The sequence below is a fragment of the Electrona antarctica genome (genome assembly GCF_951216825.1).
Source record: "Electrona antarctica genome assembly, chromosome: 6".
Taxonomy (NCBI): domain Eukaryota; kingdom Metazoa; phylum Chordata; class Actinopteri; order Myctophiformes; family Myctophidae; genus Electrona; species Electrona antarctica.
Window position 1 is genome coordinate 7512262 of NC_136811.1, and position 15808 is coordinate 7528069.

General features: G+C 42.8%; 1 protein-coding gene across 1 annotated transcript; it reads left to right on the forward strand.

Moving 5' to 3' along the window:
- The first annotated feature begins 2287 nt into the window (after positions 1-2287).
- On the forward strand, positions 2288-14245 carry tmem147 (transmembrane protein 147). Its single transcript, XM_079503549.1, has 8 exons — positions 2288-2421; positions 4661-4788; positions 5435-5504; positions 6863-6928; positions 7818-7954; positions 9196-9280; positions 10307-10428; positions 13060-14245. The coding sequence occupies exons 2-8, from the start codon at positions 4712-4714 to the stop codon at positions 13178-13180; spliced, it is 678 nt and encodes a 225-aa protein (XP_079359675.1). The 5' UTR covers positions 2288-2421; positions 4661-4711; the 3' UTR covers positions 13181-14245.
- Positions 14246-15808: the final 1563 nt, after the last annotated feature.

Sequence of the window (15808 nt, forward strand, 5' to 3'; positions counted from 1 at the left end):
GTTGCACTGAGGCAGCTCTACCAAGATCAGCACATTAACAACCTGGACATTACAATCTGAGATCATTAATATATCCTTATGGACCGGGGGAGATATTAGACTTTTGAGGCTCTGAGCCACTCTGCTATCCGGCTGATTCAGTCTGGCTTATTAGCCAGGCTAACTGTGCTATACACTCCTTTTGACCTCCTCCCACGGGGAAACCCGATCCGGGTCACGGCACCAATGTAACACCCAGGATTCGAACTTGGGTCTCCCGCGTGAAAGGCCAACATCTTAACCACTAGACCAAAGGGATTACTCTATGGACTGGGGGAGATATTAGACTATATTTTTTAGTCATAGTTATTCTATTTATAGTGACTCATAGGAATAGACTATGTGACAACCGGGTATAGTCTGGTGACCACCGGAGAGACGGGTGACAGCCGGAATGTAGACGGCACCCGGGTGAGAAGTATGGGTTAGCGCCCCAGCCTGTGTCCTCTGTACATGTACAAAATATCTCACTATGCCTCCTCTGTACAAAACATCTCACTATGCCCAGTGATGTAAATAGGTTTTTGTAAATAGGATGCAGGGATGGTCTTTTAGATGAGTCCCAGGGACATTTTATGAGTCCCACTTCAATGACGTTAGGAGTGATATTTTGCCTTTTTTTTTTCTTTTCCTTTTTTTTTTTTTTTTTACAAATTGCAGCATTTAACTCCCATTTCATTTTGTATGGTTATAATGTGTTTATATTCATATTCACTCTTTCTATGATCTTCGATATAGAGCTTAATATTGACACTTGTCGGTAGTTCCCAGGATCCAATTTGCTACCTTCTTTATAGATTTAATCCAGAGCAATTTACAGTAAGCAAGAACACCACATGGTGGTGCCCGCTGGCCTAGTGGTCCAGGCGCATGCCACATAATAGGCTCTGGCCTGACAGTGCGTCACGTGTTCGAGTCCCCGTTCATGGTGACCTTTGCTTCATGGATCTCCCTGTCTCTCCCTCACTCTTTCCTATCAGGTCTTCACTGTAACCAGGCAGAAAAGCCCAAAATGACATATTTTACCAACTGCACACACACGCGCGCGCACACACACACACATTGCTGGCTGCAATGCTATTCCATTGGCTGAGAGGTCGGGCAAAAAAGTCATTCAAATGTTTGTCATTCAAAACTCTCCTGTCTCCATGATGCTTGGGTTGGGTAAATCAAATTAATACAAATGGAGGGATTTGAATTTATTTTAACGAGACCTTCATGTCCTTGTGCTGCAGCCCTTGGCACCAGATTGACTTATGTGTGTGAGCGACCGCTGGTGACCTATCATCAGCGGCGCAATCGAAGGCATGGCATAACCTTCCGTTCAGGACATGATCCAAACCCCCACCTCTTAATTACTACACACTTATTCAGCTACACTCAATCTTTGTTTTCTTACCTGGGTCACCTGGGTATACAGTATGCATAATCATTTCTTCTTTAAATACAAGTGTGGGCTGTAGATGTGATTTATTGTAAAACTGTTTAACTGCTCACACACAAATAAAATAAGGCTCAAATGATGGAGCATTTCACCCTCTTTTATGTGATTTGACAATAAAGTTGAAGCTGCTGACAGCAGGGGAAAATGTTTACAGTAATTTGGTGTGTGAACAAACCAGATCATATAGGCCTACTGAAATCTCTCCAGGTAGGAGTTTATAAGTCTTTACTTATGACTATAAAGTTTACCACTTAACTTAAGACCGTAAAGCAAATAATAATAATATAACCAAAGTGTGTAGATCTATTTTTCCTATTTCCCATTGACAATGAAAGGAGAAATTAGGTGTCTGCCAAAATGACGTAAATTTGTGTCAACAGGCAACAGGCATTCTGATATCGCCCTTCACTTCACACGGGTGTGATTTTTATTCATTGTTTATTTGAATATATTTTTGAGTGGTGCAAACCACTCCAACAACTGGTTTTGTACCCGTGTTTGTAGCAAAAAATGAGCATGGTTACTATGGTCACTCAGTTCACACGGGTGTGATTTCACTCACTGACATTACGTCAGACCACAGCTGATCAGTCTATATAAGACCTTGCACCACTCAGTTCACACGGGTGTGATTTTTTAAAACTTTGACATTTTTGTACATTTCTGAAAATATCAGAATTTTACGCCATATTGAAATAGGAAAATTAAATTCCATGTCATAGGAGCTTAGAGTATACTCTAAGCATAGGAGAGGTGACAGTAGTGCAGGATGCCAAGCAGCCAAGGAAGAAAAACAGACCGTCTGCGGAACTAATCATATGCGGAACTAATGACCATAGCATCGAACGGACGCATTTCACCGACGGACCACTTCCGGTTCTCATTCAACGCGTTAGCAGTTAGCACACCCAGCTAGCATCCACAGCACCGTTCGTTCCGTAAGTAAATGAGAATACCTTCTATTCAACCTACCGTACCTTATCAACCCTCGCTATGGAGCCATCAGACTGACATGTGTCTGTTACTCTGTTTAGAAACCTAGCCAACGATCGAGACACGTTTTAGTCAGGTTGTTCAGACAGTGTAGTTAGCAGCACAGCTAACGGCTCAATGTAAAGCTAGCAGTTTTGACAGGCGACTGTTTGCACTGTAATCCCAATGAGGACAGGACACTCCACACTATATTAGCCTTGGATCAAGACGATCACATTCACATGCATATTATGGATTTTGATTTAGAAATCGATTAAATACATCTACGATAGTCCTGATCCAAGGCTAAATCCTTGGATTGGCTTGATTGACATGATTGTGAGTCAAGATGATCTGTCAAAAGGTTTAAAACACATTAAAGTTCTATAAATTATTACTATTAGTGGTCCTACTATTACTGAAGTGTAATCAGTTAGCCTACTGAATACTAAAAAATAAAATAAACCTGATATGGGTATGTAATGTATCAAAAGAAACATACTCAAATCTTTATTCACATAGCCTTTGATTGATTTAATTATGCAGAATTACAGTACAACTCCATACAAAACTGTTAACTGGACGACACCATAAAGCATTACACTTATTTACAATAGGGTCCACCATGTTCAATTCATCATAACATTTACAGGTGTTGACACTATGGGTTGCCCACCTGCCCCTGGCAGGTAAATATAACTTTCGGGCAGGAAGAGTTTGCTTTCAGGTTGCCCGACGGGGCAAGTGCTTGTTTGAGAGGAGACGCAACTGTCTAGGAACACAACACAAGTCTTCTGGTCTGTGGAATGTAAAATTAGAGCACTCATGTTGATTAGGTGATGTAAAACAAACATTAAACGCCATTAACAATAAAGAGACAATATGATGTAATATATATATATATATTGAGTATATATATATATAATAATATAATGATTTACATTATGACGTAAATTCTCCCTTCATTGTCAATGGCGTTTACAAAACAAACATTGAACTAAAGACAAACATTAAACCTGTGTATAGGAGGGGCTATAGCGCCCCTCAAAAATGTAAAATAACAAGTGTGAACCCATAGTCATATTCTATGAAGGTATTTGGCATACAAATTGAGGTATGACATTTATTATCACACAGCCTGTAACAAAGGCTTTCACCTATAGCTCCATATATGGAGACAACGGAGATATCTACTGACAGGTCAATGTACAAACTCCATATATGGATATGGACGATTAGCATCATCATCGTGACGGGTATTCGGCCGACCCTATATAAGAGTAGTCGTTGTCCTTGAGTGTAGAGGTGAAGAATAATTTGCTACGCTCCTTGCGAGAGACTCCATCGCCCTGCGTGCGAGACAGGATATCTGGCCTTGCAACCCAGATACCGTTGTGTCAGAGATTTCAGCATCCCGGTTAAGTTAAGGACACCACTGCGGCGGGTCCTCCTAACCCAGACAACCGGCTCTAGTTTGAGTACCTTTCCTTTCCTTTAAAAGAAATACGGTAATTGTCATTTTATAATTACATGGAGGATTTACTTTTTGGGCAAGTGGGCATGACCTTTGGGCAAGTAAATGGTAAATGGTGCATTTATATAGAGCCTTTATCCAAGGCACTTTACATAGATTGTGCATTAATACATTCACACACACATTCATACACCGATGCCGGGGGAAACCATGCAAGGTACCAACCTGCACATCGGGAGCAATTAGGGGTTCAGTGTCTTGCTCAAGGACACTTCGACACTAACTCTGTGGGAGCCCGGGTTTGAACGGGGAACCTTTCGGTTTCCATCCGGTCACTCTACCCCTGAGCCACTGCCGCCCATGACCTGTATTTGCCCACCGGGCAAGTGCCTCTGAGACCTTAGTGTCAACCCATGATTTAGAGACGTACAACTACAAATATACACTTCTTCTATATAGCCAAAAACAGGAAATCATCATAATGGAGGTACCAAAACCTATACAGTGAGGGGAAAGGGGGTTAGTTTTGAATTGTAGCCTAGGTGCCCTTTGAGAGCGGTTTTGAAGGAGTCAAGGGATTTGCATGTCTTAATGACTGTTGGTAGGGCGTTCCACATTTTGGTTGCATAGGAGCGAAATTAATTTAGTCCCTTGTTTGTGCTGAATCTGGGTTGCACATGGTTTGTGTTGAACTCCCTCTGGTGTTTAGTATAACGTCTTCTCTTTTACAGGCTGCTGGATTTCTCCTTCCTTGGCTGTTGATTTGGTGACTGACTCACGTCATGACGCTGTTTCATTTTGGGAACTGCTTCGCCTTGGCCTACTTCCCATACTTCATCACGTACAAGTGCAGTGGACTGTAAGTGTTTGCTGCTGCTGCTGTTCACTAGTGCTGTTCACTGTTAAAACCGTGAAAACAGTGAAAACTGTCTCATTTTAGATTTGAGCTATTCAAAAAATAGCAGACCTACAAGCTCATAGCGCGTCACTTCTATGACCTTGTAGGGCTGACCTTTGATCGTTTTTTTTTTTTTTTTTTTTTAGAAGTTGGAGCTTCTAGCCCTAAAGACGATCCGAAGCTTCCACATTGCAGCAAAAAATGCGTAAAAGAAATAAACAAAACTGAAAAAAGAATTAAAAATAAACTTGATTTTTCAAAGCTTCAAATATATATATTTTTTGGGGTCAGCCCTTTGAGCTGACCCCAAATATAATTGAAAAAGCATGAAAATGTGTGCAAATAATTAAGGTGTATGTGTAAGCAAACGTTTTAACTCAAATCTGGGGATGAGATGGAGGTCCACTAACACTTCTAATTTTGGGGGTCCTTGACATTACTCATTTCTGTAGCAATACGTTATGTTGTTGTGTTATACCCCTGTACACCCTGAAGAGTCTCTTGCTAATCTGCTTTGTGTGGGGGTCCGTGGTCAGGCAATCCTCTTAGTGCTCTTAGTAAGTGTGTGTGTGTGTGTGTGTGTGTGTGTGTGTGTGTGTGTGTTCAGTTCAGAATACAATGCGTTCTGGAGGTGTGTCCAGGCTGGAGCCACCTACCTATTCGTACAGCTCTGTAAGGTGAGTGAACTACAGTATGATCACTGTCGATAGTTCGGGAATTGGCAATGTTTTTTTTTTTAGAGACCGGGCGATTTTTATCAGCCCATAGTGGCCTATCACATTTTATTTATGCTTTCACATGAATCTATACTTTGAAAGTATGTACCAACTTAACTTAGGAATACATAGGGCCAGGACTTGTTTTAGCCCAAATGTCTGACTGTACCATGTGCTGTTTAGGCCTCATTCACATGTAAGACACACGCAAGAGACACTTGTGTCCTGTGTCCTCTGTGTGTTGCAAGGCTCGAAATGCATTTCCAATGGGAGTCACCTGGTTTAATGACACACAACCTTTGTCTTCTGCCCTCCTCCCCCCCACCATGCAACAAGGTTGTGTCATCAAACCACGTGACTCCCATTGGAAATACGATACGATATGATACGATTTATTGTCAGCTTTCACTGAAATTTGCTTTGCGTCCATGACGTCACCGTTCAAGATACAGCCAGGACGTACACAATACATTACACAAGGTACATTACAGGACACAAATCACAGAAGCAGACAGGAACAAGAACAATAGAACATATCCTCTTGGTTTACCGATTTTTGGTTTAAAAGCAGAACAGACTGGTGTACAAAAGAGTTCTTTAGCCTGTTTTTCTTATATTTTGGGACTCTAAACCGCCTCATGGAGGGCAACAGTTGATATTCATCATTTAAAACATGTAAGGGGTCAGAGGAGATGCTCTTCGCCAGTCTAAGCATGCTCTTGATCTGGGCTTCTTTAAAGGAACGTAACACAACCTCAACTGGCCTACCAACAATTTTGGCGCAGATCTTAATTTGGCTATACAGTTTGTTCTTATATACCATTAAAAATGCATTGCGAGCTGTGCGACACACAGAAGACACAGGACACGAGTGTCTCTTGCGTGTGTCTTCGGTGTGAATGAGGCCTTAGACATTTCTGTCTATAAAGTAATCAATCAAATCGAAATCTTATTTACTTGAGATTCAAAGATTGGATCCATTAGACTCCTTCCGGTAGCAGATTTATTTTGATTAATTTATAACTAATGGTAGTAAAATGTTATAAAATACATAATGCTGGTATGCTTGATATGTTCATCCAGATGCCAATGACCCAATACCTTTATAATGTAGAACAAAGTGTGTGTGTGTGTGTGTGTGTGTGTGTGTGTGTGTGTGTGTGTGTGTGTGTGTGTGTGTGTGTGTGTGTGTGTGTGTGTGTGTGTGTGTGTGTGTGTGTGTGTGTGTGTGTGTGTGTGTGTGTGTGTGTGTGTGTGTGTGTGTGTGTGTGTGTGTGTGTGTGTGTGTGTGTGTGTGTGTGTGTGTGTGTGTGTTGCAGATGCTCTTCCTAGCTACGTTCTTCCCCACGTGGGAAGGTGGAGCCGGGGTTTATGACTTTGTCGGGGTGAGTGAAGATCTCGATGCACTGCAGCTTACATTACTTACAGTCAACGCTTCAGTCATTTGAAAAGAAAAAAGCTGTATATCGTCGGGTGGACAAATTGTTTGTTGAAAAGTCACTTATCAGGAAGTGGAACTGAAAATAGCAAATCTGCAAGCTGACAACGCGTTAACGATGCTTTTAGATCAGCTATTTTCAGTACTTTAGCTTGACACTCTGATGGAGTGACAGAAACATGGAGATACAAGGTTTCTGCCCGACTGTAGCCTGGCCCAGCCAGCGTGCTTTCTGGTCTAGAGGGTCGAGCAAACGCTGGAGACATATTGGTTCACCGATCAGGCCTACCTCCGCTCTTCACCTCCAAATAGCGGAGAAAACTGTTGCTTTACTGTCACTTTATTGAGAGCGAAGCCCCCTCTGCACTGTAGTTCACTCCCACTCCTAGACCAGGAAATGTCTCGTGTTCCCCCAGGCTTTGAGCCGTAGCGAACGAAAACAAAATATACCGAGGCTAGCCTGACGGCAATGATTTAATACACACTTTGGGTGGAAAAAGTATATGGTGTAAAATGGTGCATTCATATACCGCTTTTATCCAAAACGCTTTACATAGATTGTGCATTCATCCATTCATACACCGATGGCGGAGGAAACCATGCAAGGCACCAACCTGCACATCGGGAGCAATTAGGGTTTCAGCGTCTTGCTCAAGGACACTTCCGACACTAACTCTGGGGGGAGCCCTGGTTCGAACTGGGAACCTCACGGTTCCCAACAGGCCACTCTACCCCTGAGCTACTGCCACTGCAGCGGTTGTGCATTTAAATGTGTGCGTGTATACGTGACGTGTGCCTATTGTAAATCTTTCCGTGTGCGTGCGTCTCTGTTCCAGGAGTTCATGAAGGCGACAGTGGACCTAGCGGACCTGTTGGGGCTTCATCTGGTGATGTCTCGCAACGCCGGCAAAGGAGAATATAAGATCATGGTGGCGGCGATGGGCTGGGCCACGGCGGAGCTGGTCATGTCCAGGTACACTCACTCACACGATGGGCTGGGCCACGGCGGAGCTGGTCATGTCCAGGTACACTCACTCACACGATGGGCTGGGCCACGGCGGAGCTGGTCATGTCCAGGTACACTCACTCACACGATGGGCTGGGCCACGGCGGAGCTGGTCATGTCCAGGTACACTCACTCACAGGGCTGTAAATGAAATGAAATGAAATTAAATGAAATGATTACTATATTTAACCAGGGTATCTGGGCTAAGCTCAAGAACTTGTTTCCAGCCAGGCCCTGCTCATAGAACACATTTCATCGTAGTGGTTCAATGCCTTGTTCAAGGGCACTTCAGCGGTGGTAATTTTAACGTGTCGGACCACTGATTCGAACTGGCGACCTTCCGGTATCAAGACCGCTCCGCTATCCGTTCGGCCACCGCTGCCACACACCAGTGTGTTCAACATCAAGGTTAACTTTATTGTCCCTTGCCGGGAAATTGGTTTGCATCCAGGTAATAGTAAAAAATACATACATCAGACAACAATCAACACACTCATTACACAAGACTAGATCCCAACAGGCACTAGAGACAGAGAATTAATTATGTTCAAAAGTAGCAGCGTTAGCAAAAGTGCATTAGTGGGCAATCTGTGCAAAGAGACAAAAATAAAGTGCTGTTCAGCAGCTGAATAGCAGCCGGGACAAAGGATCGTTTGAACCGATTAGTCTTTGTAGTGTAGCACCCTCAGCCGACTACCTGAGGGCAACAGTTCAAGCTCAGACCTAAGTGGGTGATGCGAGACCTCCAGGAGGGAGGAGGCTCTCTTAAACCTCTTGTAGAGGTCTATTAGTTCTGGGGGACACTAAGGACATTAACATTTTGCAACCTTCTAAAACGTCATTTTTAGAAGGGGAAAGAAAGGTCAAGAACAACACATGGTAATACACCCACCCAATACAGCCAAACAAATCATTCAAGGGTTTGTCATTCAAAACTGTCCTGTCTCCATGATGCTTGGGTTGGGTAAATAATACAAATGGAGGCCAACAGACGTTAACGAGACCTTCATTCTAATGTCCTTGTGCCGGCAGCCCTTTGTTACAACAACAAACGCTATGGACATCATCCTGGAGGATGGACCTTTTCTCACGTCATTGTGACCGCTCTAATTGGTCTATGTCAATGGAAGATATTATGGTATGGTCCATCTCATCTCTCTCCTCTCTCTCTCTCTCTCTCTCTCTCTCTCTCTCTCTCTCTCTCCCAGGTGTCTTCCTCTGTGGGTGGGAGCCAGAGGGATTGAGTTTGACTGGAAATACATTCAGATGAGCTTTGATTCCAACATCAGTCTGGTATGAGCCTGTTCTCTACTGCAGGGGTTCTCAACGTTTTTGGCTGGGACCCCCGGACATGCTTTGGCCATGTCTCGCGACCCCCGCCCCAACCCCACCCCACCCCACCCTCCCCTCGCCTCCCCGCCCCGCCCCCAATACAAACTGACTGCAAAAATATCCTTAATAATAGAGAAAATATATCAAATGAATACTGAAACCAGATATAAGCATTAAGGAAAGTTTATGCATGTACAATGTGTACTATGTAAACTCTTCATTTTCCAGCCATTCAGTTGCAAAAAAATAATAATTTGGGGACCCCCCCCACCCTCCCCCCCCAAAAAAAATAATTTGGTGAACCCTCAAGGGGTCGCAACCCACGGGTTGAGAACCCCTGCTCTACTGTGCCTAACCCTACACCATATTATTATTATTATAAGGTCCAATATTTATTCGGCAATTTAACCATGGACCACCATTTGATGAGATTTTGCCTCTTGGACACAAACCTAAAGAATATTTTGTTGTTGTTGGATAGGATTGTGTCCACAATTCCATGGTGTTTTGTTGCGGCACCATAGGAGAGATAATAACAGACAAACGCTGATCAAAATGACAATTCTTCTACATTCTCTAAGGTGTAAATGAAGTAATGCAGATGTTTAACAATAATGTAACGCTTGAGTTAAAGATCTAATAAGGGTCCATTTGGTTACCAACTCTCCATCAGCTAGGGACCACCTGAAACCCTCTTCAAATACCACTGGTGGTCCCCTGGACCACACCAATGCTATGCTCCCCAGATCTGTTTTATATAAATATAATAGTGACATCATGTAATTAAACCAGTTTATGTCATAGAGATATGTAAAGTGTGTGTGTGTGTGTGTGTGTGTGTGTGTGTGTGTGTGTGTGTGTGTGTGTGTGTGTGTGTGTGTGTGTGTGTGTGTGTGTGTGTGTGTGTGTGTGTGTGTGTGTGTGTGTGTGTGTGTGTGTGTGTGTGTGTGTGTGTGTGTGTGTGTGTGTGTGTGTGCGCGTACACAGATCCATTATATCGCCATGGCGGCAGTGGTGTGGATGTTCACACGATACGACCTTCCAAAGACCTTCAGGCTGCCGGTCACTGTGCTGCTGGGTCTGTGTGTGTACAAGGCCTTCCTGATGGAGTAAGTGTTACACACACACACACACACACACACACAGTCACACACACACACACACACAGACACACACACACACACAGTCACACAGTCACACAGAGCATATAGAGTGCACTAAGGGTTGCCCGTCTGCCCTATATAAAACGTTCGGGGCAAAGTTGGGAGTTTGCGTCCAGGTTGTCCGACGGGCAAGTGCATTCCGTCTTCATTAAACATTATTGGCTATTCATGAAGAACAATGCTACAACAACAGTGCTTTTTTACAACTAGCAGTTGCACTCATTCTGGTTGTTCAAAGTAACTGTCGCCACTCAGCAGTTATCATTTGGATTTAACAATATTCCCTATCGTTTTTATAATGGAAAATGTACTTTTCGGGCAAGTGGGCCTTGACCTTTGGCCAATCTACATGCTTGTTGCGTGTTGTGATCAGGTCAGCTAGAGAACTCCCCAGTGCTGTCACTACTCACTACTGGTAAATACAGCAATTTCACTTCCCCTGTATTAATTTAAGTTGTATGTACACCAGTAGAACAGTAGATGGCAGTGCTGCTCACAATGTAACCTGGAGAGAGACTCTTGACTTATGAGGGCTGTTTTCTTTAGTTATCGTCCTGTGTCTCTCTGTCCCTCCAAGTTAACACTTTGAGGGCATACTACGCGTTACCCACATTTTAATCAAATATTCTACGCTGCCGAGATTGTTTTATTACCTTTAGATCATACGCTGAAGTATTTGGGCTTTTTATCTGCGAAAATCCGGCGAAAATAGGTTCCTCTGTGTGTTATTTACGATTGCACCACCCGCCATCTTGGTACGCCACAAGACGGGTGCATAAGACCCTCCTCCATGAGGCCGTGTCCCCCGTTCACTTGCATTGCAATTTCCCAGAAGCCCTAGCAGCCCAGCGCATGGGTCGATTTCCGGTTTCGACATCATAACATGAAGGTCTCATCTCCAGGCAAAGCCGGAGTTTCTTTTGAATTATTAAAATACAGCGAATTAAACGCATTAAACAAATAGCGGGAATGTCGTAGTATGCAGCGGGGGAACACTGGAGTAAACAATTAGCGGCCGTCAAACTGTTAAGTTTGTACATATTGTCAAAGCAGAAAATAAAGGGATTAAACTGCCTAAAATTCTGATAAATTACACCAAATGGATACAATACAGCTTAACATTAAACACTGTTGTGTACTCATGATGACTGCATTTATTTATAGTATTAGACACTCATACAGTTATATGACATGACATGCAAATGGCTATGGGGTTGGTTTGGGACGCACACTGCCAGTAGGCTACAGATGTACGTACCCCCACTAACTTGTTTTCACATGTTTTATACTTTTTAACAGACCCATTCAAACCGGGAAAGCATCCGTGTCATTTTAGATGTTCAGAAAACTGTTTTGGAAGACGTACAGTATTGTAGGGCCTTAATTGGATCAATTATTTACATTTAATTTGGTAGTGAAGTCAATGAGGCTCTGATTAGACTGAAAATATTGCAGTAGGTACATGTAATCATTTACCGGCATGGAAATATGTACGGTAGACCCGTGTGAAGTGAGTGGTGCAACTCCGTGTGGGGGTCCCCGGGAGGGGGGGGAGCTCCAGGCCCACAGGAACGCCGGCCCGATTCCGGCAAGCTGCCCCGCGTCCGAAACGGTTGAGAAATGACAGTTACCGTGTGGGGGTCCCTCTACTGTACTGTCACTGTACTATACTGGCACACCCAAAATCACCATATATACAGTTAATATGTGCGTGTGTGTTTGTTTGTGTGTGTTAGGTTGCGCACAGGTGGTGAAAAACAACCATGCTGTTTTCATGCTCAGACGCACCCAGCCAGCCAGGCACCCGCACCCACACACATAGCTCCGTAAGGGAGTGGTTGCACCACTCAAAAACTGGCTTTGACAGTCTATATACATCCAAACAGAAAAGTCCTATCTGATTGTATTAAACGACGGTAAACGGAAAGCTTGAATTATCCTCTTATCTGCAAAGTTTGTTTCATAAAAACCCCCCGTAGACATGTTATGAGCTACTTTCTGTCAAGAACTTCCGTGCAGGTGATAAGAGTGTCAGAGTTTGGAAGCGCTCGTTTTCAGTAACGCAACGTCCTGCTGCCTCCTGCATTATGTGCAATTTCAGAAACGGATGGAACGCAGGACTAGGGCATTCACTTCTAGTCATTTTGACTAGTTGCCTAGTTTACTAGTCGACTAGTTGTTTAACTACCTATTGTAAAAAAAAAAATAATAATAATAAAATAAGTCTTTTTTTTTTTAATAAATATTTGTACATTTAAAAACTGTACATTGGTGACTATAACTATAATCTACCTGATCTTGAGGCCTACAAAATCGGGGGAAAAATTTAATTTTTTTTTTCTTATCAACTAGTCAACTAGTACCAACAAGGTCGACTAGTGGATTTACTATTTATGCTTAATGCCATACACAGGACTTGAGTGATTTCCATCGAGCGCTTCCAAACTCCAATGCTCCACGCTGCTCAATGTGTTGCCACTCAGTCTAAATGAGGGGGGCGTGTCCCGGTGGAAAAGTGATATGCATGTGCATACTCTATTGACTCATATATACCGCATGTCGTGTCTCTCTGTCCAGGCTATTCGTCCACATGTTCTTGCTGGGCAGCTGGACAGCCCTGTTGGTGAAAGCTGTCCTCACCGGGTCCATCTCTCTCTGCTCGCTGTTCCTGTTCGTCACTCTGGTCCACAGCAACTGAACACGCCTCGAACACCTCTGAGAGGGACCGCTGGTTTCCACTCACGATGGACCCACGGAGTGTATACTCGCGTATTCATGTCTGCCCACGTGCACCAGCTGACCCCATTCATTTCTTTTTAAAAACGAGAGACTTTGAGAACCAGTCGGCGAAGTTTTATTAGCTGGTGTAGTGTTTAGTATTACGACCTCGCATTCTGTACGCGTCGCTCAGTGTGACACGAGATTGGAGAGCACGGTTCGGTAGTAGTCGTATGATGCTGTCTGTCACTGAAATTAGCAGATCTACAAGCTCACAACGTGCCGCGATGTGTGCTGACATCATTTTGACAAAATGTGACTTTTGTATTGCTCCCCAACAGAGCATATGAAATTAGTCTTTTTTATATACAGTTTATAACTTATTTCTTTTCAGTGTGTGTGATAATGATGGAGAAATCAGTTATTAGTTAAATTGATGAATAATGAAAACGGACAACAGTTGTTCCTTTTGACCAGTTAGCTTACTTGTGACCAGTAAGTACTTAAAGGGGCATTCCACTCATTTTCAACATTTTACTGTCATTAATATGACTTAGAGCTGTTGTCTGGAAATAATTTAAAAAAAGTTAATGATTTGTTTGCATACTTACAGTTCTAGGAAACACAGAATGGGGGGACCTTTTTATATTTCCACACAACAGCTCTAAGGTATATTAATGACATAATGACAATGTTGAAAATGAGTGAAATGCCCCTTTAATATATATAAATTATGATCTGTGACTGTCCTGTAAAAGGAAAGGAAACATTGGGACCATACAAGCCTCTCAAACTGTCAGTATTTCATGACTTTTACTCATGTACATCCTCTTGTATTTTTTACATATTAACGTCAAAGGCATTTGAATGCATTATCGTTTGCCATGATCCCACGTTCATGTGCCATTGGTTGTCTACAACAGTAAGCTCTTGTTTCGGCTTAAACTAAAATTTAAAATATTAATTTATGAGTGAATGAGACTTGTATAAATGAGGACAGGTGTGAAGTGTCTTCTGGAACTTAATAAACATCCGTTTGTGTTAACACCCTTGTTGAAGGTCATTTTTGACCATTTTTGACCATTACTGTACTACTTTATATTGACTTGTTCTGTTTTCTCATACTATATGCTCAGAGAAACAAAATGCAGTCCTGACAGCAGTTTTTCTTTTATCAAAATGGGAATATAGAAATTTTTAGTCTGCCGTCTTTATTTTGGACTAAACTAGCAGATCTACAAGCTCAATGTGAATTGTTGTGAGGGTGGGACTTTTTGCAGCGTGACACCGTACGATGAAGTATAAAATCTGCTATTTCTGAAAAATTTTAGAAAAATCTTGAAATCTTGTTTGGAAAAGTTTTGAATAATTTAGTTTTTTTTTTTTTATCACAAATCTCTTCTGGAGGTCCCTTGCACAAAACATTTTCACGGTCAAACATCATTTTGAGCGTCCTCCTTGGCACGAAAGACTGAGAACTACTGATTTATAGAAGGAATTTGTTGAACCGGCCTCAGGTCTGAATGGGTTAAGTGGTTAAACCGGTTGAGTCTCGCTGCCTGTTAGTTAAATGGACCATGAGAGATTGTTGAGGCCAGCCAGCTGCTAGTGTATGTTCATTATGTTCTTCTCTGGGAGGTGGACGTGTCAACGCCCTGGTCTACCTACCGGTCTGAGAGAGCAACGCAAAACATAGTCTGGGGATGTATATATTATACATTCAAGAACTGTGTGTAATTGTTTTGACTGAGTTAACCACATCTTCCTTGCCCTGGTGTCCCTAACCTATTCTGGGGGCGAACATTCTGCAAAAATAGATCTACAAGCTCAACACATCATCACATCGTGATGCGTTGTAAGCTTGTACTGTAGATCGGCTATTTTGGGCGAATGTTTGGTGCGGAGGGAAAAAAGGAGCACCGACATATTATATATATTTTATATGTTGATTGAAGTATTTATTAACAGTTTGCAGACTCGATACAAAAACTGTTAGCTGAGTGGACGACACCATAAAGCATTACACTTGTTTACAAGAGGGTCCACCGTTTTCAATTCATCATAACACTTAGAGACAAATATACACTTCTATATAGCCAAAAACAGGAAATCTTCATAAAGGGAGTAAAAAGGGGGAAAAACATATACAGTGAGGGGGAAAAGGGGTGGGTGGGGGTCGTGGATTCAGATTTTACGGGGGCCAGTTTCGAATTGCAGGCATCCGTAGGTGCCCTTTGAGAGCGGTTTTGAAGGAGTCAAGGGATTCACATGTCTTAATGACAGTTGGTAGGGCGTTCCACATTTTTGTGGCATAGGAGCGAAATTAATTTAGTCCCTTGTTAGGGTTTAAGTGGTGAAATTAACATTTTGCTGTGCATACGCAGTTTTCTTCAGCATGGTGGATGGGTGTATATACGTATGTATAGCGCCATCTGATTCTCCCAGACCTAGAAGATAGCGGTTTAATGAGCCATGGCTGTTGCTATTGAGGCTTCCTGGTGACTGGCCTGGTCTAGCTCTCCCACGCTTCTTCTGTTACTGTTCACATGAGATGAGCAAAGTCCACAGGGAGAGGGAGAGAAGATGAACTGCAAGATGAACCTCACCC

Coding starts and splice junctions, on each gene's coding strand:
- tmem147 (XM_079503549.1), top strand. CDS start 4,712: ATGACGCTGTTTCATTTTGGGAACTGCTTCGCCTTGGCCTACTTCCCA. Junction 6,929..7,817: donor GGGTTTATGACTTTGTCGGG/GTGAGTGAAGAT, acceptor TCTCTGTTCCAG/GAGTTCATGAAGGCGACAGT. Junction 10,429..13,059: donor TACAAGGCCTTCCTGATGGA/GTAAGTGTTACA, acceptor CTCTCTGTCCAG/GCTATTCGTCCACATGTTCT.